Source organism: Carcharodon carcharias, chromosome 28 (genome assembly GCF_017639515.1).
Source record: "Carcharodon carcharias isolate sCarCar2 chromosome 28, sCarCar2.pri, whole genome shotgun sequence".
Classification (NCBI taxonomy): domain Eukaryota; kingdom Metazoa; phylum Chordata; class Chondrichthyes; order Lamniformes; family Lamnidae; genus Carcharodon; species Carcharodon carcharias.
In genome coordinates, this window is record NC_054494.1 from 19488606 (window position 1) to 19515205 (window position 26600).

Consider the following 26600-nt stretch of genomic DNA (forward strand, 5'->3'; position numbering starts at 1 on the left):
TTGGGAATTTCCTGGAATGTAAACCTAGTATGTGCCAGGAATGTTGAAGGGAAAATCCAGACTGCAATCTCTGCATTTAATGATTTTTCTTAAAAGAAAGGAATTTAAACCAACTTCTGTTCCTCTTCACGATATGTTCTTTTGTTTTATTTCTGATGCTTTCTCAAAATTTACCTATTGATCCAAGTCTTTTGCTCAATTCCCCTAACTTTCCACAAATTCCTAGTGTCTATTGTTATTCCTCTGTGAAGTGCCTTGGGACATTTATCTGTATATCGAAGGTACTATGTTAATGTAGCTTTTAGATTGTACAGTGTTTAACAAAATTTTGGGAATACAGAACAGACTAATTAACCTCGTGCTTTCCAAGCTTATTTCCAGTGCGGGACCACAGTCGGAGGCTTTGAAATTGACATGATCTCGCAGTGGGAGCTGTGAGAGCTGGGGTTGTGGGGAGAAACCTGTGAGAGTTGGTTCTCCAGGGCAGGCCTTCAGCATCAGCCATTTATGTCACACCCACAGTTTTAAAAACAGCGCAAACATTTAAAGGGGCCTCGCAGCCGTTGCCATTCATTCGGAGCTTCACAGCAGCCATTGCTGCCACAGAACTCGTGACCCCAGGATCTCGTCTTGCGATCCCACTGGGCGGGTCACAGCCCCCAGTTTAACCTGACGTAACCAATAAAATAGATGAAGTGAGATGTGAAAGTTTTCTCTGCCCATGATAGTTAAACTTTCTCCAGCTTTTTGCCAGTAAATTTATTCAAATAAAAACTGAAAAATCTAAAACCAGAAACGAAATCACCCAGTTGTTAGGTCTCCCAATAATTATTAAGGGAGCGCATTTTTGGAACTATTTTCCATTAATTTGAATATTTGTTTCGGCTCCATTTAGCTGCCTACATTTTGACAACGTGGTTAATTAGAACTAAAGCAAAATACTTCAGATGCTGGAAATCTGAAATTAAAACAGAAAACGCTGGAAATACTCAGTACACCTGGCAAAAATCCCGAAGATGGTTAATTGGAGGAACTGATTAAAAAGCAAATTTGCTGCTTATTGGGAGTTACCCTCAAATGCAGTGTGATTGTCATCTAAGTGCCCAGACAGATTTTCTCAATTTTAATTTAACTAGCATGTGACACATCCCTTTTGTCTGCAGCAGCATTGACACTTCCTGCTTGAAAGCAACCCATTCAACTCTCTGAAAGTGGCTAGCAAAACAAAATGTAACCTGAACTATTCGCTGAGCTCTTTTTGAACAGAATCTAAAAACAAATGTCAGCAGAGCCAGAGTAATTATACATTAAAATAATTAAGTGGCTGCCAGGGATGAATTCTGACTTTGAGGAGAAGTGAAAATGCTGGAAATGTTCAGTCGGCATTCTGTGGAGCAAATGAATGAATTCATTTTTCAAAATATAATCTCCTATTAGGAATATCATTGTTGTTCAACTGACTGTAATTCCCCAGTAAGCTTACCTGAGCAGTCTCGTCTTAAATTTTTATTGTATTGAAAGTGCTAGCTAAATCCTCATTTTGTAAAACACAACTTTGGTTGAATTATACTTGCATAAATGATGATTAGTTGTGCCATGCAACATGTGAGCATTTTGTTTTAATAATTACTTTGACATAATGATAAAGACAACTTCAACCTTGAAATGTCTTGAGCTATTGAGTTAAGTGAATGTTCTGGCTAGGAATTGTGAATGACTGACTGTATTGAAATAAAAAAATTATTGCATTAACCAAATCATTTGTATTTTAGCAACCTCAAATGTAATTTATAAAACCTAAAATTGAGATCAATGTTTGCAATACAATCAAACCCTGTTCTTCAACTACTCCTATTATTCTGATTTTTCTAGTGTAGTACCTTGTATTGTATAGACTTCTTATGCACTTGAGAGCATTAAAAGAAATAATATCCATCCAGACTGATTATTTATAAGACTAATGCAATGAAGACTTTTAATTATGCCATGGGCAGTGAGAGCTCAACTTGTTCAATTTGTCTGAATTCTTGAAGTGGGCAGCTTCCTCAATTTCAAACTGTATAAATCTCTCGTCGGCATGCGGCTTGAGTACTTTGCCAAGTTCTGGTCGCCAAGCCACAAGGGAGGAATTCAAGCCCTGGAGATGTTTTAGAGAAGAGTCATGAAGTGAATTGCCCCCAGAGTCAAAGAAAACTTGGAAACTCTTGAGCTTTTCAATCTTCAAATGAGGCAGCTGAGCGATGACGTTAAAGTAATCTTTAAGGGGATGAGAGATTAGTGGCGGTAGGTAGATTGGCAACACCATTTCAAACTAAACTGTTTCTCTACAAAGTAGTAAAAAGCAAATTTAGGGCTAATGTTAGCTAGTCTTTGCGTAGAAAACAGACCAATGTGTAGAATGGACCTCAGGATAAAATAACATAAATGAAAACCTTGGAATTGTTTAAAAAGTAGTTGAATGATGTTTTAAGGGATTTCTGTCGAGTACTTGGCTAATGGTGTCAAATGACTTGCACCTGTACTTTTTGTGGGTACCATGCAACTTGAAGCACTCTGTCCAGGCACAAAGTTTGGAAAGGCAAATTCTGTAATCTAACTGTACTGCTGGATGCTTTTCAATTCATGAACAACATGCTCATTACTGTACTTTAATAAAATCCTGGCGTCCAAGCTGCTTTTATAAGCTCGATAAGCATGCTCACTTCCACTCATTTTTAGCATCTTCTGTAAGTTGGAGAGAAATACCAAGGACGTATTGCTGCCAACCTCAACATGTGGTTTGTATTGTGCAATGAGGTTGATTCAATATCTCGTAATGCTGCGGCTACTTTTGGTGCCAGTGCTTTACTGAGGCATTTATTGTGGTGAGAATTGCAGTGTCAAATCCCCTCTGCACATCTGATCTGACTCATAACCTGTAAGAGATTGGCACATGACTGTTTCTGACTGTAGCCAGCCAGTGCAAATCTTGCCTTTTCATTTGCTTTGGCTTTGCAGGGGGCTGCCTTCCTTTCCCTTCACTGGTTGCCCTGTCAACTCCTTCATTGCTTAATTGGAAAAGTATACAGTGGCAGTAGAGCATGCCATTGTAAAACTTTCCCACACTCTGCTCCGAGTTATATGCAGGTACTGCTGCTGGGCCTTTCTCGATTGTACTTTTATGCAATAACATGACTGTGTAAGTCACAAGTTGTAACACCTCGTTTTCCACCATACAGCAACTTGGGGCAGGATTTTTCAGTCAGTGTGTGGTGGTGGGTCTGACACGCCGACGCGTAAAATGACGTACAATGATGTCGGGTGGTGCATCCTGATGTCATTGCGCTGTCTCGCGATGTTTCGTTTAGCGGGGCGTGCTGGAGTCTGCTGCTCACGTGCCCATATGTAAACAGCCTATTAAGGCCATTAAGGAAGTAATTAATGTCATTGTTAACGCTGCCCATCCCACCTTAAGGTTGGTGGGCAAATGAAAAGCCCAAGCGGCCTTTACGTTTTTTTTTTAGGAAACCTCATCCACGAGTGGGATGACGCTTCCTAAAGCTTTTATTCATTAAAACATTTTTCCTAAATATAAAAACATATCCCATCTCATGTGACGCAGTCACGTGAGGGGACATGTTTAATTGAATTTTTAAACCATTTATTTAATCATTTCAATAACGATTCAATCCCCGAGGCAGCTTCGTGCCTCAGGTAGATTGAAGCGCTCTTTACCGCACATGCACAAAAGAACGCTGGCCTCGACTCTTCCCTCCTTCCCCTGACCCGCACAGGTAGCGCTTACGTTGGACGGGTCTTAATTGGCCCGCCCACGTAAAATGGCGGCGTGGCGGTGATTGGCTCCGTGACCACCTCGCCCGCTCCCACTGAGCCTACCTGCCGCCTGAAAAATTCAGGCCTTGGTGTTTAATTCGCATGATGGTTGAATAAGAATAAAAAACAATACTTGGTGTGATCGGTGTAACTTAAACCAGTTTGAGCTTTCGGGCCCTGATGTAGTTTGATGAATTATTTCCTGGCTGTCAGACATTGCTCGTGCAGCAGTCTTGATCCTGGAAATGCCCATCTAGTTTCTGCTGTATTCTTACGGATTAGTAATGATCCAAGTGTTTACTCACAAGCTATCAAATGCAAGCAGGGATCCAAAGGTTGAGCTCTTCAATGGATTAACTGATTGAGGCATTGAGTAGCTAAGAATCACTCACCAGGCATGTCTCACTGTCTGATTCCCAGGTTGGTGCTAAGTTAGCCAATCTTGGGTAGGCTGGTAGTTCAGCTGTGCAGTTGACCAGCACACCCATGAGTTGATTGCTACTTCTGCTGGAAGTTCGGCGAAGACATTATTGACCTGGCTGTGATGTTAGTGTCCTGCTGACACTCGCTGCCAATTGCCAAGTGGGTGGGGTACTGAACTGTACCTTAACAGGAAATCAATAAAGTGAGAAGGATGATAAGTTGAACCATCTGCAAGGTCGGAGTCAAGGGAAAAGTAGCTGGCTGCAAGACCTAGAGCAATGGTAAAAGCAAGTTGTTCTGAATGGCAGGACCACCATTCAATATATACATTAAAGATTTAGACTTTGGCAACAAAAAGGTCATTTCTAAGTTTGCTATCAAGGGGACTAGTTGAGGCAAATAATATGGGAAGGTAGATAAGCACATAAGTGAGAATGGGATAGAGGGTTATGCTGATAGGTGAAAGATGGGAGGAGGCTTGAGGGGAGCACAAACATCAGGATAGACTGGTTGGCCTGAAAGGTCTGTTTCTGTGGTGTATATTTTATGCCGTTAAAAATGACATGCCAGTTATTGAAGCCTCAAACTAAGCACAAAACTGATGTGGCAATCTGGTGGCACATTAGTGCATTGCACCTCAATGTAAAATTGTAGTTTACAATCAACAAGCTATGTAATTGAAAGGATTTATGCGAGTTTGAGTTTGGTATCCTTTCTACACATCGAAGATGCAGTGAAACTGTAATCTTTTATTTGACTCGGAGAGATTGAAAATTAGGAACCTAGAATTCAGGCTAATGGTGGAATCTTCTGGTCCCACCAAAGTCAGTGGACTTTAGGCCAGTTCCCTGCATCCGCTATGGAGGGACCGGAAAATCCCAGCCTAAATCTCTCTAGTAAATTATGACAATTGCACATTCCTTGGTGTTGTTTGTTTTTATTAAACTATTTGTTCTTTCAAATAACAGAGACGTTATAAGTCTTTTAAAAAAATTATAATGCAAAATGAATACTTTGAACACATATTGGCTTTGCAATACATTCCTACGGTCCACTGAAAAAACCCTTTTAATGGCAGTGCACTAATGTGACAGCTTGGAGAATCAGCATGTGGTGTATGACAGTAGGGTTCAATTTTCTTGTGCTTCCATTTGCCAAATTAGTCATGATCCTCTGGCCCAGCTATTTTCTCACAGGGATAGGAAGCCTCAGAGAGAAACTCTGCACATGCCTATCTAGCGGCCAACTCTCAGTAGTATTAGAAGTAGATCAGTCCAGAACCCAAAATACTGAAGTGAGTGGTGAAGAAACGTATATGAAGTAAGGTTTTTGCTATCTAACTTGACCTGTACAATGTGACATAGAAAATACATAATATTCACTTAAAACTACTACAAAATCAGTTTGTCTCCAGGATTGATGAACTAAAACGTGCTTGCAAACATGTGGTTAATTGCTCTGTATATACAGTCCCAGTCCTATGTTCACCATGGTCAGCAATTGCTTCTATCTTGAGTATTGCTGAAAAAAGAGACATGTCAAAGCTTTTTGTCTTGCACTCATCAGGATAATTGGTAAGAATAACCAATATAAGGGGAAAACAACAATTTATACTGTATGTGAAGAGAGTGCTGATTGGTTGACAAGTGGACTCTAATTAGTAGAGGCATTACTTTGTTTTTGCAGTACTCTAAAGAGGCTATATGGAACCTGGGTAACTAACTGAACATGTAACATTTAATTATCCATAAACATACACAGCTTTTTTAAAACTGAAGAGCAGGAATCAAAAGACATTTTCAAAAATTGTCATGCACAATTCAGAGTCAGAGAACAGGATTGTCCCTTGTATTCCATCATCTTTCTCCTACTTTCTACTGCACTGCACGTCGGATAAAAGCATTTAGGATGGAGAGCAGGGTTAAATCAGGTTTAGACCGAGTTTTTCTGCCTTTGTCCTCTTCTCTTATTTTTCTTCGGACCTTTCTTTGGTTTTGTTTTAATACATTCTCTCATTTTCTTTAGATCATTCTCAATGCTGTAACAGAGAAAAAATACTGACTTGGTAAATTGGAGTTTTTATATTTCACAGTAAGTGCTTGCATTCAAGTTTCTTGAGAATTGTTGAAATTCTAATCATTTTAAAGGATATATGAGCATGATACAAAAAGCTGAATTTTTCACTGCCCCTCAAAGATTTTTTTGCTTTGTACTTGGAGCCCATTTATCTCTCCTGCATTCCACATTTTCCCCCCTTTCAACGTAGAAAGTGGGAGAGATTAGTTCAAGCATCGGAGCTCCTCTGCAAATATTTGGCATTAAATCTAATCTTCAAATCTGTGCTGGATTATCTGAAGTGTTTCTGGATTAGGATGAAGGAAAAAAATCAGTAGTTTCAGCTTCTTTGTATCTAGAAGCCCAGCCCTTTCTGGAAAGTTGTGCTTGTGTCTATGGATTTTGGATAAGGGCAGGACTGGGCTTGCTTGCTAGTGGTGCTGCCACTGTTGCACAATGTGTTTATGCTCATTGTCTGAAGATCGTATGTGATGAATGGCAAGGCAGGGAATGACTGTTGGGACCGGGGTCCAGCATGAGTCAGCTCCTTCAGGGAAGAACGGGCAAAAAGTTGGAAACAAAAACTGCCGATTCAACAACTGCAAACAGTACGTTTTTTCCATGATCAGCTAAGAGAGGTTGTGCTGTCTGGAGGGGTAGATTGCTCTTGTTACTTTATAACATGGGAGGGCAAATTTTCCAAAGGAGTACTCTGGGCATGGAATCTCACCCTTAGAAAGTGCGCATCAGGAAATCGCACGTCCCCCAAGACCCCCCCTGCCCGCCATAGTTTAAGATTATGTGGATTACAGGCATGACATTCACAGCCAACCATGGCCTATTGAGTAAATTTACTTGCAGCAACTTCCAAAATAGAATCAGTGGCGGTAATTACTTTCTCTGGCGAAACATGGACAAAGTTAGCAAAAGCAGAAGCTACGCTGTGGGTGAAACTTCTTCAGACAGAAATTGCAACAGCTACTCATCTGACAGCTGGTAACATTTTCTGAATAAAAGCAGCAAACTTGCTGCCATTCAAACTGGGGCCTTATGGTTGCAAGACCAATGTGCAATGACCAAAGCTGCTGGGTTGCTTTAAATCACTTAATTTAATTTCCAGATTAATTGGTAAAGTTACTTCCTGAGTCCCAAAATAGCTGACTGATGTCTAAGTAGTGCAAGACCTGCCAGGGAACTTACTTTTCTTCATGACCACTTGCCTGTGAGTGTATATTTTGGATTCGACAGCTGAGAAAACTATCTTGTAATTCATTAATGCACAAAAAATTCTCATATCATATTTGAAACTGTTCATAATGTATCAAGGAACTTGGTCCCCTCCCATATTCTGCAGCTACTGAAAGAGCAGCAAACTTTTTTTTTTAAAAATGCCTTTTTAAACACGAGCAAATATTCCCATGTTGTACATCTTATAGATTAGAGGAATTATGCTGCTTTGCACATTCTCCCTCTACCCTATACAATAGTAGTTTACTTTTCAGACAAAAATATATTTATATAGCATCCTCAAGATGTCCCAAAGTGTTTCAAGATGACTGGATAATTTTGAAGTGCTGTCACTGATAATGTACGAATGTTGATAGTCAAATTTGCACAGGCCCACAAACAGTAATGAAACAATTCACCCACTGTGTTTTGTTTATTATGATTTGTGTGAAGATTGTTGACCAGTGCATTAACGTAACCAGCAGTTTTTTGTTTTCTTAATGGGCCACCTCATCTATAGAAAAATAAACATTTGACTGTGCATAACTTATCCTGTATACACTGAATAATCAGCTTAGATTATTTAAAGAAATGCGCATGTAAATATACAACCTAAAGCACTAAATTGTTAGATGTGAATGGCATGTAGTTCAAAAAAGAGTTTTCAGTTGCCTCTTCCAAATTGTTTTTCCTGACATCCTGTGTAGATATTGATGCAAAAGCTGCTCTCCCTTTCAGTGTAATGTAATGAAGGGACCGACCCCTCCACGACATCCTGCTCCACTCCTCGGCTATCCACAACACCCACTCCACTTCCCATGACACCTTCCTGCACAAACGTAGGAGATGAAACGTCTGCCCCTTCACCATCTAAGGAAGAGATGTTTCTCAGGGGCAGGCTGAGTACATTCCAACAAGACAAAAAGCCACGGGAACCAAAATCTGGGCTCCTTGCATGACAAGGGATGTGATGAAATAAAAAAAAGAGGGTGCACAATGCATGTCGGGTGAGTTCTTCAAGAACCAGGCCAAATATGATAAGTGGAGAGGGAACATGAAGGGGTAAATAAGACTGACATCTCAGTTTTTCTAGTTTTGATGAAGGGCTGTCAACTTAAGATGTGAGCTCTGTTTTTCTCCACAATTGCTGCCTGACCTGCAGTCTCTGCTTTATTCACACCCCCTCAATCTCTGTTTTTACAGCCTGATTTCTGTGCGGTTTTCTTTATCCACAGTGTGGCACTGTTGGTAAAGTTCAGTTTGTTTCAGCAATTGTGAAAGGTTTGTTTACACTTCTGCTTTCAATAAATGTTCTGAAAGATTTACAGCCACGATGACCTTGTCTGCCTGAGCGCCTTGCGTTTCACTGCAAACGGCTCGTGTAAACAGTCTGTGCCTGTCTCATTTTAGGGATGCACTGGTTGCAAGGTATTCCAGCTTTAAGAATACAAATGCGACGGTGTACTAAGGGGAGACATTGTGAACAAACTGGGCAGAATTTTACGCTGATCGGCTGCGCGCCTGACCGATTCCGGCGTGACATCGCGGGAGGTGAAATCGCCGGGCGAGCGTCCCAACGTCATCCTGCGCTCCATGTGATGTTTCGGTCGGCGGGTACACGGAAAGGTTGGAACGGTGACCGCTGACGGTTAAGAGGCCAATTGAGATCATTTAACAGTGCAACTGTCTTTAGTTTTACGCTGCTTGTCCAATCTTGCAGTTGGGCGGACGGGCAAATTGGCCAGGCGTCCTTTGCATTTTTCATGAAACCTCATCCAAGGGCGGGATGGGCTTCCTGCCGTGAAATAAAATAAAAATTGGCGGATAGCTCTTTCATCATGTATACTTTCAGGTGCCTGACTGGGACGTTTGGACGATTTTCCTGCTTTTCTGAACGTTATTTTCGATTTTTCAGGCCTGCAGCTGCCTGAGGCAGCTCTGTGCCTTCAGGGAGCTTTCTGTCAGTGCTGGCCCCCGCTGGCATCAGCACCCGCCCTCTTCCCACCCCCCACCCAGGCGGCTCAATTGGCCAGCCAGCGTGAAATCGCGGTCACGAGAGAGGTACGAGGTGATCAGCATGTTTCTGTGCTTTTTACTGACATGACTGTCAAAATTACATCCGTGTGAACCTGATGTAGTACAACGGCACCACAAAGTGCCATTGGAAGATAATTCTCATAAACTCCTCCCTGACGGTTTAGCAAATGTATCCAGATATATCCAAATCATTATCTTGCAAGCCCTACCTAGGTGAAGAAAGGATCAGGCTCAACTCTGATGCCCTTAGCTCCGGTTGCCTATCTGAGTACAAACTGCCATAAGACTAAGGACCATTTGAGCAACTGCAACAGAACTATGCACCAGAGATGACCCGCCAATTATGCCCACCCGCCGGCCTGAAAATTCTACCCACTGTCTCGGCATGCTGACAATAAACATGTATCTAGTTCAGATGGCTGGCGTTCATGACAAGTTAATTTATATAACTGTACAGCAGGCTTCACTCAGTGCGCATCAAAATCCTCAGACAGATTTGGATTGTAAAGAAAAAGAAGCAAGCATTAATGAGGAGATGGAAATACTGAGGAAAGGCGGCAGTATATTTTTGGAGATTTTCCCCAGTTTAAGAGTGCACGATGTGATTTAATTTGCTTGATATGAACCAGTTGGACATGATATGATTTTTAAGAAAATGAGGTCCAGCGCCTGTGCTTCTGTTCCCTAGTCAAACAAGTGTTTACCAAAAACGAAAAGATGCTGGGTGGGATCTTCCCAGAAGTGGGGGAGGGGAGGGGGAAGTCCAGGGGTCATGGAGGTTTTCAGGTGGCCAGCAGGCTCAGGTGGAGGCAGGACTTCCCCTGTGGTGTAGCCAGTAGGAGGCGTTCAAGAGCCGGCAGGCGAGGGCAGGCTTTCCATGCTGCCCCCTCGTTTAGTAGGCCAGCAGATCTGCCGCCTCAGCAACACTGCCCAGAGAGGCAGTAGGGTGGGCACCGTCAATTTGAGGTGCTCTCAGAGGGGTGGCACAGAGTTGGTTATTTTACCAGGTCAAGGAGAGGGTCAGATGGATGGGAGTAGTGCGGTGAAGATATCTCTTCCTCCTCCCCCTCCAGCCTTTGTGCCTTTTTCCCCTATGATTTCTCCCAGCCTTCAGTATGGCCAGCTGTCAGGCAGGAAATGGAGGTAAACAATTCTGATAGGTCCTACCGCTTAAATTTGGCATGACCTTTGCCTCCCTGGCATTTCTCGGTTTCCTGGGAGAGATGTGCCCCTGCTGCCTCCCCACCTCCCTGTAAATATCCACACCAAAGGCTCTGGCCCATTGATATCAAAATGCATTTCCATTGCTTCATAAGTTTGTTTTTATGTTAATTATTATTATTTTCACGGGATGTGGGCATCACTGGCTAGACCAGCATTTATTGCCCATCTCCGTTTGCCCTTGAGAAAGTGGTGGTGAGCCGTTGCTGTGAACTGCTGTCGTCCATGTGGTGTAGGTACACTCACAATGCTGTAAGGGAGTGGCTAATTTATTTATTGAATTTTATATCTTTTCTAAAGCATTGCCAAATTTCCCTGTGAGACATGGCATTATTTTAATGAGTCACTAAGTCAAACCAGAGAAATGCTGAGTTTAATCCAAGTCTGGTTTAATTGATCTCAGCTGGCATACTACAATCAGTCTTTTACCAGAGATCTTGCAGACTTGCTCTGCACTGATGCTAAACGTGTGTCGTATAAATTGTTGGGGAATACATACTGATTCTGGCGTAAAGTGGATTTAAACCTCTCTGGAGGTGCTCAATTTGTTTCATTCTAGTGTTTACTTTAGGCCCACGAAACTGGATTAAGGCTGCACTTGTAGTGGAAAAGTGACATTAAAAGTTGTGTTGCTGGCAATCAGTAGCCAATGTTGGTAACTGCATGCCATGTGAATGTCCAGCTGAGGATTGATCACTTTTGGATTTTATATTTTGGGCAATCCTAAACCACATCCAGAAACCATGACATTGCGAATACTTGATGCATAGATGGGGAATTGAAACTGCTCCAGCTTGTGACTGTGGTCACCCAGAACAGATCATGGAATGTATAACGATTTAATGCCTGATTCTCAAATGAAAAAGATGTATCACAGGAAGATTCACTCTGCAATTATCTGGCTTACTCGTCTAAATGTAATGTCATAGCTATTGCTCTCTGTCAATATCAGCCACACATTGCACTCATTGTAACTGGTCAAATAACTTGCTACAGTCACTGCCTTGACTTGCACATAGAAATGGTCACATTATTGGAATGCTGCTGACATCTGTCTTGAGTGTGAGGAGTAAAGTGTTTCCAAAGAAGATTTTTTTTTAATGGTTATATGCAAGTGTGGCTAGCTTAATGAATATGAAACTTTTTAACCAAGATCTCAGAATTCATTTTCAGATTACTTAAGTTGGTTTTATGAGTGTATTTCGTGATTATTGATGCCTAGAAAGAATTTCTGGAATTGGCCACTGGCAGTGGTTTAAATGAGAATCGAACATTTTAATTGCATCTTGCTGTGAGGAAGAACAGTGTTGCAGTAGTCAAAGGATTTAATCTTTTGGCCTATTCAATTAATTCTCCCACACTCCCATCCTTCAGTGTGGTGCTGGGGCCCAAACTGACAACTTTATCAATCATTCACAGCACCCTCCCATGTCAATAATCTTGGCATTTCCTGAATATTTTGTTTCTTGTTGAGTATTATTATCAAAATGATTATGAACTTTGCAATCAGAATTAAGTAACCAAACCAGAATTTAATGATTGTACACAGCTGAGTTCATATCGTGACCAATGTGAAATACAGGATGTTTGTGTGCCTGCACTTATCTTACCCATAATAAAACTGACCTCATGCAAGAGTTTCCCAATCAAAGGAAAAAGTCCCTTTAGAAGACTTTGAAAAACAGTTCGGTAACCCTTTCAGTGCTATTTTTGCTGCTTCAAAGGAACGTGCAAAGTTACCAAATAAGCCCTGAACTGAATTGAGATGTGTGCCACTGAAATAAGATGTCTTAAAAATGCACGCCCTCTCAGAAAAATATTCTGTGAAGGTTGAGATAAAATGGGTTTAAATCCTAGCTCTCGGCCTGGCATCTTCTTCATGTAGATATACTAGTCCAGTGGTCTATGCTAATAAACTAGTAACCCAGTGATAAAGATATTTGAGAGTTTAAATCCCATTTTGGTATGTTGTGAATTGAATTCAATGTATCTGGTAATTTTTGAGCTAGCACTAGGAAAAGGATCAAGAAAACTGCTGACCAGTAATTTAACATTTTAAACATCTTGATCCAATTAGCCCCTCAATCTTCGACACTCGAGCCAAATTTGTGCAATCTGTCCTCATTAATTTAACCGCCTAGAACTCTCCTAAGGAAGAAGGACTATCTCTGCTTTGATTCGGAAATGTTTTGAGTCTTGGCTCCTTATTTGCACTGTATAATTTTTGTTTCACATTATAGCAACTCTAGCTTGTAGTGACAACGCAGCTTAAATTGCAGAATGCTTTGCAGAATGGCTATAGCGGCTGGAGTAGTACTTTAAGTGAGTTCCATTTTTTATTAAGTTGAATTAAGCTGAAGTCTCAATGGTTAAAGATAAATGTCCTGTGGTAAACCAAACATGAATGATTTGTACTGACCTCCTTTCCCAGCACATTTGTACTCTCTTGCCCTGCTTCAATTCTGGATTTAGACAAACCTCTTGTTCTTTGTTATCCTGCTGCACAGTTAGTCTGAAACAGAAGAGAACAGTTGTTTGTGTACTGTCACGTGCATTGACATAGGACAGTGGATAATAAGTGTGTTGCTGACAGTAACTCAGACAGCTTCAGCTGATTGCATAGAATGACATTGAAACAGGTCAGCCAGGACCATGCCAGTGCTAATGTTCCACGCAAGCCTCCTCCCATCCTTCCTCATCTAACTCTATCAGTATATCCTGCAATTCCCTTCTCCCTCATGCTTCCTAGCTTCTCTTTTGAGTATTTGTATTTGTCTTAGCTGCTGCTGCATGTGGTATGAGTTATAGATTCTCACCACTCTCTACCAGTTTCTTGAATTGCCTATTTGATTTCTTGATGACTACATTGATGGCCTCTAATTTGCTCTTCTCTACGAGTTGAAACACTCCATCTGAAGTCCTGAACTGCTCGAGGCTTGAGCATTTTCATCGTTGATGCATTTAAGCGATAAGCACTAGATAAGTAATCGAGAGGACTGATGGGGCAATACGGAGTAATGTGGGAGGAGGCCTGTGGTGGATATCAAGAGCAGTGCATTTGCAGAATGAAAATCATGGATTTATGGGTACTTGTTCTATTATGATATTGGAATACGCAATGCAAACAAGTTAACCAGAAGCTGTGGGTTTTTTTTAAGTAGTGAAAGTATGCATTGCTGTAACACAACCCGATGAATCCATAATATAATACAAACATTTAAAATTCATGGAGAGGAACTGAATGGTTCCTATTTTTGTTTTAAGTACAATTTATTGGCAAATCCACCAGTACAAGAGTTGAAACTTGTGTATGCTTGTGAAGCATGTGTGAAAGGATCATTTCATTGATGTGGATGAGTTGATGAGTTGGATAGTTTAACGCCTTTACAACGTTCAGGCATAAAGCAAGTTGGAGACGAATAATCTGTATGTTTATAGTATAGAAATGAGTTGTTTTTCATTTGTGAGATCTGTCTTTAATCTAATCCTTGCGAGAAAACCCCAGCTTAAGATCCATTCTTTATTAATGACAATTAGCTTGCATCATAGCTACAGTGAACAAGCTTATGTAACTACATTTCAATCATTAACTTTTATGTTATATTATTACACTTTAATTGCTCACTGGGTATATTTCCATTTTGTACTCCTGGCCTTTTAAAACAAGATAAGAAATTAGATATTTTGACATCCAGGACAGAATCTTCAGCTTTTCCCCCATAGTGGGTTTGGTGGCAGGAGAGTGTTTAATCAGGTGGAAGTGTGGCAGGTTGGGACCCCACTGCCTTCCCGCCTCCAACCCAATTTAAGACTGTAGCAGAAAGGCCTGTGGATGTTTTTCTCGCCCTACCACCAATTGAGGTGCTTAAGTGAGCAACTAATGCCCACTTAAAGGCCTCATCTCACTGCTGCTGGCACACACCCAGTGACGGGTGTGTGACTCGCCATGCTGGGATATGAGAAGTAACGCCTGATGTGTTTTTGTTTTATAGGTGCCCATGGGGGGAGTGTCTGATCGAGGGACCTGGCATTGGAAAGGGGGGAGGCTCACTGAAAGACCCTGCACTTGCCCTCACTCTCCTCGACTGCAACCCCCATCCCACCATCACACAGCTGTGCCTGGGCCTCTCCTCGTTCCTATGCTTTCGGTGAGTGTAGTACTGGCAACAGCCACTGTTCCCTCCACCACCACCACCACACCCCACCCCTGCCGCCAAGTGAGCCTCTGATTGGCTGGCAGCTCTTAACAGGTAGCACTTCTGCTTCTGGGATCCTTGATCTTGGGGATGGTCCACTGTTGGCCTGTCAAGTGTCTGAGCAGCAAAAGATGAAGCAGGCCTTCTCAAAGTGGCAATGTGGGGGTTTCATGTTGGGACCCCCATCACCTCCACAAGATTGCACCCCTAGACTTTACAAAGGCCTCAATCAGTCAAGGCTACGAATCAGAGAACTGAGCAAACTGTGAAACTGTGAATCCTGGCATTTGAATATACACATGGGGAGGAATGTTAACGGCCCCTGCCCGCCCCCCCCCCCCCCCCCCCCCCCCCCCCCCCAATCGACATGATGGAATGGGAGGGCAGCAGGGGTTAGGTTAGCATTTATGTGAAATTGAGCTCAACCTAACACAAACAGGACTTCTTAAATTTTAACTGCAGGCGTTTAGGGGCATCTGAGTAACCCTGAAAGTTGGAATCCTGGACTATATTAAGAGAGGCATGGATATAAAAGCCAGGAAATTATCATAAATCGTCGCAAAAAGCACTAGTTTGGTCCCAGCTGCAACTCTGGGCAGCACGCTTTAAGAAGGGTATGAAGGATAGAGAGGAGACAGAAGAGATTTACTAGAATGGTTTCAAAGTTGAGGGATTACAGTTTTGTGGATAGACTAGTGTTCTCTTTGGGGTTAGAGAAAGCAAAGAGGACATTTGAACCAACTGTTTAAAATTATGAAAGGTTTAGATAAAGTAAATGAAATGATATGATTTCCAATGATTGAAGGCTCAATAGCCAGAGGGCAGGTGGTTAGCAAAAGAGCCAGAGACAAAGCTTTTATGCAATGAGTTATTAGGAATTGAAATGCTGTCTGATAGGGTGGTGGATACAGATTCAATAGCATCCTTCAGAATAGAAGCAAAATACCTCGGATGCTGGAAATCTTAAATAAAAACAGAAAATGCTGGAAAAACTCAGCAGGTCTGGCAGCATTTGTGGAGAGAGAAGCAGAGTTAACATTTTGAGTCCAATTTGACTCTTCAAAACTGAGAGGTAGAAATGTAGGAGTTTTATGCTGTTGAAAATGTGGGGACGGGCGGGTGGAGCAAATTAGAAGGCCAGGGATGGGTTAGAGGGCAGGAAAGATTAACTGATGAAGGTGTCATGGATCACAAGACCAAGGGAGTGGTAATGATAGTATTAAAGACTAAAACATTGGTCCAGAGTAGGATAAAAACAAAAAAACTGCGGATGCTGGAAATCCAAAACAAAAACAGAATTACCTGGAAAAACTCAGCAGGTCTGGCAGCATCGGCGGAGAAGAAAAGAGTTGACGTTTCGGGTCCTCATGACCCTTCGACAGAACTGGGGTCATGAGGACTCGAAACGTCAACTCTTTTCTTCTCCACCAATGCTGCCAGACCTGCTGAGTTTTTCCAGGTAATTCTGTTTTTGTTTTTGTCCAGAGTAGGTATTAATAGCAGACCATCCCTTCAAAATGGGATTGGATACTTGAAAGAGAAAGCTCTGAGATGCATAGGGATCTGGGTGTCCTAGTGCATGAATTCAGAAGGTTAGTATGCAGATACAGCAAGTAATTAGTGAAGCTAATAGAATATTATTGTTTATTGCAACGGGAATTGAATACAAGAGTAGGGAAGTAACGCTTCAGTTATAAAGGGCACTGGTAAAACCACATCTGGATTACCATGTATCATATCGGTCTCCTTATTTAAGGAAAGATGTAAATGCACTAGAAGAGTTCAGAGCTGGTTTACTAGATTAATACCTGGAATAAGCAGGTTTTCTCATGAGGAAAGGCTGGACAGGCTAGGCTTGTATCTGCTGGAATTTAGAAGAGCAAGAGGTGACTTGATTGAAACATACAAGATCCTGAGGGGACTTGACAGGGTGGGTGTGGAAAGGATGTTTCTTCTTGTGGGAGAATCTAGACCTAGGGACCACTGTTTAAAAATAAGGGGTCACCCATTTAGGATAGAGGAGGAAATTCTTTGAGGGTTGTGAGATTTTGGAATTCTCTTCCTCAAAAGGTGGTTGAGGCAGAGTCCTTGAATATCTTTAAGGCAGAGCTAGATAGATTTTTGATAAGCAAGGGGTGAAAGGTTATCGGGTGTAGGCAGGATTGTGAAGTTGAGGTTAAAATCAGATCAGCCATGATCTTATTGAATGACAGAGCAGGCTTGAGGGGCCAAGTGGCCTACTCCTAATTCATATGTTCGTATAACTGAGGGATATGGGGAAGGAGCGGGTGAGTGGGACTAACTGGATTGCTCTTCGAAAGAGCCAAGGCTGACTTGATAGGCAAAATGGGTTTTCTGCACTGCGCTATTTGTTTTTGTTACTTGTTTTACTAGAAACTGGCATCAATTGTGAAACGGGAAATATCTGAGCATACTTAACACATTTTTATTGATTTTAAAGTTGCATGATCCCCTTGCTCAGTGAGGATGTAGTGTATGTTTTTTTTAAAATTGTGTGCTGCCAGTCAGGACTTTAGTCCAAACCGATGGTGCTAAAAATGAGAGAACACTGAGAATTTACTGAGCTCTGAGAAAGTGAGCAGCAGAAAGCATGATGAATCACAAGGATGACTAAACATGTCACTAACAGGTCTAGACAGGTAATATAGTTTAACTCCTCTCACCTTTCCTGGCAGCTGCAGTAAACTCTCCCATTTGAACCGTGAGAAAACTATAACCACTAACTTGCCAGACTTCTCCCGCTCTCTGAGCAACATAGCTACTTACTTTGCAAGTGAGCAGCGAGGCGCCAACATTAGAAAATATGAATTTTAAAATTAAAGAGCTTGCATTTATTTAGCGCCTTTCATTCACTTGCAATGTCCCAGAGTGTTTTAGAGCTAATGAATGTCAAATGAGATGAACGGCCAGTTAATCTGTTTTTGTTGTGTGGGTTAAGTGATAAATATCAATTTTTTAAAAAAGAGAAAGAGCTTGCATTTTATATATAGCGCCCTTCATAACCTCAGGATGTCCCAAAGTGTAATACAGGTATTTCTGTAGTGTGATCACCGTTTTAAAGTAGGGAACCAGGACACCAGTGAAATTGCAAGAGCAAGCTAGTTTTTTTTTAAATCTGCCAATACCGCCCATATATTTGAAGGAGGGCAATTCTTTGCCCCTGAAATGTAGCACTTCCTCAGTAATGTGCTGAAGCATCAGCCTAAATGATGTGCTCAAGTTCTGGAAAAGGTCTTGAATTTCCATGGTTCTCATTCTGAGCAAGAGTGCTGCTATCAAGCCAAGCTGACATTATGTGCATAAGTGAAAAGTACTCCACTCATTCTTTTCTCTATTATTGTTTCATAGGATGGGGTGTCGTTGGCAAGGCGAGCTTTTGTTGCCCATCCCTAATCCCCATTCAAATATACGCTATTATTTGTTGCTGACTTTTGGAAGCTTTCTCTACTGCAGCAAGTTACAATGGTCTTTTATTGAGTCTCTATCCAAGGCTTTGGTTTGCCTCAGCCAGCTGATGACTTGACAGTGTTTGGGTATTCAGCACATTTCGGGATGTACTTTTTACCACCTGCTGATGTAGCTGGGGAAAGTAGCTTGTTGCTTGTGCTTACTTTTTTGCTAAAACTAGTGAAGAGAGGAAGAAAATACCCCTGCTAACTCAATACAAGTCAAATATCTGGAAACAAATGTACAAATTGTACACCCATTTGGAAATCTAAAGAGGCAATCAAAGTCCTTTTTTTTTTCTTTAGTCAAGACCTTTAACAAGTGCATACGTAAAACTAAACCATTTTAAATCAATATAAATTCATACTGACAAGACTCCAATTGTGCATTAAATAACACATTTTTCGAGATTGGCTTACAAGACCTGTGTACATAAAGCAACTTACTTCCTGGCAATCTTCTCCCTCCTACGACCTCTTGGAGTCACTAACTGTTACAGGCATACAACCTCACAGATGCGCCATTTGCTAACTCATCCAAGTGACCATTATTGATGTGACCATTGATAATGGCAGGCCATTGAGCTTTTAAATTGCCAGCCGCCTTGTCCAGGTCATGTTTGTTTATGCTTCAAGGAAAATTACAAGCAATGCCTTTCCTACCTCACAGCCACTTCTTTTAAGACTCGAGGATGCAGGCCATAAGGTCACAGGCTTTTGTCAGCCGTGGCTCAGTGTTAGCACTTTCCCCTCCAAGTCAGAAGGTTGCCGCAGTGCCCAAGATGGCCTCTTTATAGTGAGATGTTAAATTGAGGCCTTGTCTATCCCCTCAGATAATAGATCCTATGGCACTTTCTGAAGAAGAGCATTGGAGTTCAGTCCAGTGCCCTTATCAATGTTCGTTCATCAACCAATATAACCTAAAGCAGACTATATGATGGTTATAAAAACAAAAAACTGTGGATGCTGGAAATCCAAAACAAAAACAGAATTACCTAGAAAAACTCAGCAGGTCTGGCAGCATCGGCGGAGAAGAAAAGATGGTTATCATGTTGCTGTTCATTGGACTTTGCTCTATGCAAATTAACTTCTGTGTTTCCTATATTTACAATGATGACTACACTCCAAAAGTATTTACTTGGCTCTAAAGTGCTTTGAGATGTTCTGAGGTTGTTAAAGGTTCACAAATAATGCGAAGTAAACACAAGTTATTTATCAGTCAGAAAATAATATATTCAAACTCCTCTACAAAGACTTGAGCATCTAATTCAGACTGACACTTCAGTGTGACACTGAGTGAACTGTGTTTTGTTGGGGCAGCCGTTTTCGAGAGATATTAAACAGACTGTTCAGATGGAGGTAAAGTATTCCTTGGCACAACTTGAAGAAGGAGCAGGGATGCCTTATGGGTTTCATGGTCACCATTTGTCCAACACCATTAAAACAGATCTTCTGGTCATTTATTTCATTGCTGTTGGTGCTTTATTTGCACATTTTGACTCTCATGTTTCCTACGTTTTCCTACAGCAATAATGTTTCAAAAATGCTTAATTAGCTGTGAATCATTTTGAGATGTCCAGAGAATGTTCAAGGCACTGTACTAATGCATGTTTTTTCTTCCTTTGTACTAATTCTGTCATTGCACAATAGCCACAAGCAAGCAGCTCTGACAATAAGTTCAGAGTAGCCGGCAGCTGGAATCTACCTAAATTACTCACCTGCCAACATACCAGTCATTCACTCATTCAAATAGTCACTCCCTAGCTCAATGACTTGTTCGGAACTCATTGAATTGTAGCCCTCAGCCAAGCTCATGATTGTGACCTTTGGTTATCCATGCAACCAATGTAATCAGCAGTGAATATATTTATTTACATTTAGTTTGCTTTTATTAGAAATCCTTTGTACTGTTCCTAATCAAGCCTGAAAATGATACAGAAGGAGAGGTCATTTGGGAAACCATGTGGTTTTAGTGGAGAGTCCTGTAAAGAACAGTGCAGCAATAGTTTGCAAAATGCAGCAAAATATATTTAGACATTTAGCACTTGGGTTTTAGGTGATATTTTCCTTGCATTAACATTGGAACTGAAGGGAAAACTTGCTTAGCAAACTCCCGTTTAGTGCCTCATTTTTGCTTCTCTCCATTTTAGTGGTGCTGGCACCATTTCAACATGCTGTATAACTTCCTTTGTCTAACATGCTATCACTAATATCCCCACGATGGTAATGCACTTTGCTGAATATCGCAATATCTGCCTTGCATGTTTCCATGTGGATGATCTGTCCAATGCAACTGGGCTTCCCATTGGCTGCAGTTTAAGTGCAGCTATTTAAAAAGCACCGTCTCTTGGAATGTTTGTTTTTTTAGTGTTGGTAACAAACTGGTCTTTGAATTTCCCAGGTACCTGTAATCTTAAAACAGAAAGAGGACCTTTCCACATGTGCTTTCAATATCAGGAGAGAGGTATGAGGTGATCAGCATGTTTCTGTGCTTTTTACTGACATGACTGTCAAAATTACATCCGTGTGAACCTGGTGTAGTACAACGGCACCACAAAGTGCTATTGGAAGATAATTCTCATAAACTCCTCCCTGACAGTTTAGCAAATGTATCCAGATATATCTAAATCATTATCTTGCAAGCCCTACCTAGGTGAAGAAAGGATCAGGCTCAACTCTGATGCCCTTAGCTCCGGTTGCCTATCTGAGTACAAACTGCCATAAGACTAATGACCATTTGAGCAACTGCAACAGAACTATGCACCAGAGATGACCCAGGATGGGGAGGGAGAAAATTGGTTAAATGTTGATTTTTGAAAAGCTCATTCGTAATTTACGTAGTTATTGTTCACCAGCTAATAATAAGACAGTAGTACTTACATAATTTCAGCTCTGCTACAGTGAGTTGATTTTGGAAGTATCTGAAAGTTCTTGATTATATTAGGAGGCACCTTATCAAGAAATTGAAAGCACTGGCATCGTAGTATTATTGTTGCTAGGAGAGGAAAAAGAACTAAGAATAATTTCACAAATAGTGCATAAAAACTGGTCAGGTTATTGAACATCACTTCTCATCCAGTTAGGATTGCTTAACGAAATTCAAAGAAGCTATCAGTGAAAAAAAAAATCCAAATTTCAGTACTCACCCTCACTCGCTAAGAAATATTGAAGGAGGAAGAATGTTGGAATCTGAAGCCTGAAATTCATTGTTTTGCAGATATTTGGCTGGCTGAAGAAAATAAGAATATGAATTTGAACATGCACTTCAATAGTACAAAAATTCCAAGTATATTGGTGGAAAAGGGGAGGCCCCTGCAGCAAGTAGGAGAAAAATTACAGGAGACTTAGTCAAGAAGGTTGGTTTTGATGAGCCTTCCGTAAGGAAGTATGAAGGCAATATGAAGGATCCAGGAAGAGAGTTCCTGAGTCCATGGGCATGATGGTTAAGGGTTCTGCCACCAGTGGTGGAGTGGCTGGAGGGATATGCAATTACATACAAATATATAAATCAGGAGCAAGAGTAGGCCATTCAGCCCCTCGAGCCTGCTTTGCCATTTGAAAAGATCATGGCTGATCTGATTGTGGCTTCAACTCTAGTTTCCCTGTATAACCATTCTACCGTCTATAAACTTGGATTCTTGATTAACAGAGTCGAACTAACTCAGCCTGAAAAATATTGAATGAAACCTGCCTTCACTGCACTCCAGGAAAAAGAATTCCACCGACTAACGACTGTCCGAGAGAAAAAATGTCTCCTCATCTCCATCTTAAATGGGAGTCCCCTTATTTTTAAACTGTTTACCCTAGTTCTAGTCTCTCCTATAAAGGAAAACATCCTTTTGGCATCTACCCATTCAAGTCCTCTCAGGATCTTACTGGTGCAATATCTCATCTGAAACTGGCACTTCCAGGATCTAATTTATCTTTGCTGGTTTTTAAATTCTGTCCAATCCCCCGACCTACCACTAGTCTTTGCAGAATTGTACACTTTTTCCTTCAATTTGCTACTACCTTTGGCCTCCTTAGTTAGCCACGGACGGTGCATCCTTCTCCTAGAGTCTTTCTTTCTCACTGGAATGTATCTTTGCTGAGTATTACGAAATAACTGCCCAAAATGGACAGAAAGGGTAATGAATGCTGGATGTATAGCCGCAAAAGATGCAGAGGTAAAGTGGAACAACTTTATAGATGGATCTGAAAGCCAGATTGACGTTTTTAACTTTGATGCAGTATGGCAGAGGAAGCCAAAAAGATGAATTGGGAAGAGTTGAAAGTAATGCAGGGCTTAGTATGGGATGGAACACAACTGGAGAAGTAATGGAAGACTTGAGAGAAATGCCAATAATGTGGATCAGAATCGAGAGATAAAGCAATGGGTTAGGATTCTGTGAGATCAAGAGTGAACAGATGGAAGGAAGCTTAAAGATAGAGCACATAGAACCTTAGAAAAGTTACAGTGCAGAAAGAAGCCAGTAAGCCCATCGTGCCTGTGCCGGCCAAAAAAAGGAACTAGCCGCTCATTTTTACTCCCACTTTCCAGCACCTGGTCCGTAGCCTTGCAGGTTACAGCACTTCAGGTGCAGATCCAGGTGCCTTTTAAATGAGTTCAGGGTTTCAGCCTCAACCACCAGTTCGGGCAACGAATTCCAGACACCCACCACCCTCTGGGTGAAAAGGTTTTCCCTCATGTTCCTTCTAATCTTGCTACCAAACACCTTAAATCTATGCTCCCTCGTAATTGACCCCACAGCTAGGGGAACAGGTCTCTCCTGTCCACCCAATCTAGGCCTCTCATAATTTTGTGCACCTCACTTACGTCCCTTTCCGCCTCCTCTGTTCTAAAGAAAACAACGCCAGCCTATCCTATCTTTCCTCAGCTACAATTTTCAAGACCTGGCAACATTCTTGTAAATCTCCTCTGCACTCTCTACAGAGCATTTATGTCTTTCCTGTAATGTGGTGACCAGAACTGTACACAAAATTCCAGCTGTGGCCTAACCAGCGTTTATACAGTTCCATCATTACATCCCTGCTTTTGTATTTAATACCTCGCCCAATAAAGGAAAGCATACGTGTCCTGCCACCTTCAGGGACCTGTGGACATGCACTCCAAGGTATCTCACTTCCTCAACCTCTCTCAATACCCTGCTGTTTATTGGGTATCCCTTTGTTTGCTCTCCTCAAATGCATTCCCTCACACTTTTCCAGTGTTTAATTTGCAGGTTGAACCAGACCCTGAAGCTGGGTAAAGCTGGCTCAGCAGGAGCAGTCAGACAGGAAGGGAGTAACTTTGGTGGCTAAGGCAAGTTTCTGGCTTGAACAGGATGGCTACCATTGAGTCAAGTTCTGAATCATCCGGGACATGATGATGTGCAAACAATTCAATGAACATAACAGCATTTGTGGAGTTAAGGGTAACGTCAGAAGGGTAAAGTCAGATGTCATTGATATACACATGGAAGCTGGTCCTATGTTTTTGGATGATGCTACTAAGGAGCAGCAAATAGATAAAGAAAAGGAGTTATCCGTCATGCCCAAAGCAACCTTGGAGATCAGGCAAATAAACCATTGGAGGAAGCACACTGCCCATGTTGAGAAAAGCAGGCTGGAATTGAGAGAGTCTGCTACCGTTCAAAAGGAGGATGAGATGATTGACTGCATTAGAAGCCACAAACATGAAACACAGTGAACTAGGATCACCACATCAGTGAGTGACTTTTGTGGTCTCAATGCTATAAGCAGGACAGAAAACAGATGAAGGATTTGGATAATGTGGTTAGGGAATTGGGTAGAAATATTATATTTCTGAGTGGAAGAGCATTTGTTTTCCTCGCGCCCCTGTGGATACCATGTAATGTTTTTCAACAGTAAAGTTGTTATCTAAATTAAGGTTATATCTGGATAAGACAATGGAACCATGTTTGAGACTTTTGCAGAGTGAAGAGGTGACGACAGTTAAAAAATGGGCATAAAATGATCATTTCGAAAATGGAGAGGTTGACGATTGGATGTCATTAGGTTGGGGAGGGGTAGCTGAGTGATCATGAGATAGGTTGGAGGTGGGTAAAGGGAGCAGATGATGGATCACCTGCAAGTGATGAACCTGAGGGAAAGATAGAAAGGAAATTGCAAAGGCATCCAAGTTATGGCTAAAGTTAGGAAGGGGACAAGAGAAGTCAGGGTGGCAGTGGGACAGGATAGTTAAAGCTGGAATTGGTATTTGCCTCAATTTTGGAGATAAAGAAATCATTATATTCCTCATGCAAATAGAACATGGCTGGTAATTTTATTAATTCTAAGAAAACTTCAAGCTATCTGTTGCAACATATGGGTCTGATGAAATCGTTTGAACAATTAATGTGTATTGTACACGAGGTCTTGCACACATCTTGAAAGGAGCTGTTACACTACCAAAACTTTTTGAATCAACAGAATCATAAGTGATCATTCCTGAATTTACTATTAAGAAAAAAATTGTAGCAGTTCCTTTTTAAGACCCCACTCAGACAAAACTGAGCATTGATTGGGATATTAAAATGAATCCTGTGCTTCTGGCTTTAGTTATGCCGAGAATGCATTATGTCAAAAGCAAAAACATATCACCAGTATTGAACTACAATGCAAACATCTCTTTTAGTTACAGTTTTATGCTTTAAAATGTAATAGGAGCTGACCTTTCTGGAGAAGTAAGATTACGAACTGCAGGCCAGCGTCTCAGGTCCCGAGTTGGAAGTGTTGAGAGGATAGCACAGATAAGAGTCCGATTCTGAGCTCCTTATGTACTTACACTTTTTTATGCTGGAACTCTTGAACAGCTGAATAAAGTAGGCGGATAGTCACATGACTATTGCGAAGTTATGATCGTCTACAGCTTGGCAGAAAGCCTGGATTTCAGTCTGATAATGTAAATTGACAGTTTTGACAAACTTACACTGTTTGTCCTCAACAATTAGTCAGCTTTCTGCAAAACATTGTGGAATTCAGCCTGGTAGCTGTAGCATTTACTTAACAGCAATGATTCTGGAAATTCACAGGCTCCCTTTTTACTGAGGCTTTTATGGAATTCCCCTGTTCAACAGCAGCCATGAGGCAAAATGTACTTTTTTAAAATTTAGCTGGTCGCTCGGCTAAGAAGCAACAGAATTACTAAAACTGCTCAGAAAAGCCTCAAAAAAAGCTCCCATGAAACAATGAACGTTTACCTTGGAAATGCTGCAAATGCCAGCATGTCAGCCATTTTATAAAAAGGAAAATTAAGCAGGCTAATTTGGGAATAAATCCTTGTCAAAAACTAAAATGGAAAGTATATCCCGAAAGAGAACACAAAAGAAAGAGGGAGGAAAAGAAAAAGTTTGTGTTCAGTGGTAGGAAAAGCAGGAAACTAGTAATTTTCAAAAAAAGTTGTATCAGTGTGGCAATGAATGGATATAAAAGCAAAAAAATCTGAAAACAAACTGGGATGAAAAGGGTATTCAAGATAACATGCCAAAAAGTGCATAGTTTTAACTTTTCTAATTCTTAAAAGCATTGTTGATGCATTGTGGAGCTCTTAGATTTTAGGCTGTGAACTCAAAAGCTCTGACACTTAGAGCCACAATCTGGAAAGGGGCATTCTTCCAAGCAGGGATCAGGGGTTCTGTTGGGTAATGCTGGAAGTCCATGTTTCCTGCTATGTCTCTTCAGTGGGTGTCTTTTTTCAGAAGATTTCCCTGCCTGGAAACTAGGTTTAATTTGACAGGCTTAGCTCCCTATTGGGCGGGGAAGACTCTGGAGGAGGCTGCACCCTTGGATCATGTAGGGAGCCTTTTTTGTTATTCTTTCATGGGATATGGATGTTGCTGGCAAGGCCCGCATTTGTAGCCCATCCCAAGGTGCCCTTGAACTGAGTGGCTTTCTCAGCCATTTCCTGAGGCCGTTAAGAGTCAGCCACATTGCTGTGGGTCTGGAGCTACATGTAGGCCAGACCGGGTAAGGATGGCACATTTCCTTCCCTGAAGGACATTAGTGAGCCAGATGGGTTTTTACAACAATCGTTGATAGTTTCATGGTCACCATTACTGAGGTTAGTGTTATTTTATTTTATTTATTGAGTTTAAATTCTACCAGCTGCCATGGTGGGATTTGAACTCATGTCCCCAGAGGGCCTCTGACATTACCACAG

At 41.4% G+C, this 26600-nt stretch overlaps 2 protein-coding genes across 6 annotated transcripts in view; one reads left to right on the top strand and one right to left on the bottom strand.

Moving 5' to 3' along the window:
- The window catches only part of rassf4a (Ras association domain family member 4a), a 244154-nt gene that overhangs the window by 26168 nt on the left and 191386 nt on the right, over positions 1–26600 (top strand). The window contains exon 1 of one of the 5 annotated variants that reach the window (XM_041176245.1): positions 20861–20903. The exons of the other annotated variants lie outside the window; for them this stretch is intronic. The gene's annotated coding sequence lies outside the window, so the exon portion shown is untranslated. Of the gene's footprint in view, positions 1–20860; positions 20904–26600 lie in introns of those variants that run through there. 5 annotated transcript variants of the gene reach the window in all.
- Positions 5158–25278, bottom strand: LOC121270805 (C-X-C motif chemokine 3-like). The gene is made up of 5 exons (XM_041176246.1): positions 25114–25278; positions 21586–21668; positions 21320–21434; positions 13196–13288; positions 5158–6274 (listed from the first exon to the last, which is right to left on the bottom strand). Exons 2-5 carry the CDS (start codon positions 21644–21646, stop codon positions 6169–6171), a joined length of 375 nt encoding a protein of 124 aa, XP_041032180.1. The 5' UTR covers positions 21647–21668; positions 25114–25278; the 3' UTR covers positions 5158–6168.

Coding starts and splice junctions, on each gene's coding strand:
- LOC121270805 (XM_041176246.1), bottom strand. CDS start 21,646: ATGAATTTCAGGCTTCAGATTCCAACATTCTTCCTCCTTCAATATTTC. Junction 13,289..21,319: donor TGTAGCAGAGCTGAAATTAT/GTAAGTACTACT, acceptor CTTCTGTTTCAG/ACTAACTGTGCAGCAGGATA. Junction 6,275..13,195: donor CAAATGTGCTGGGAAAGGAG/GTCAGTACAAAT, acceptor TCTCTGTTACAG/CATTGAGAATGATCTAAAGA.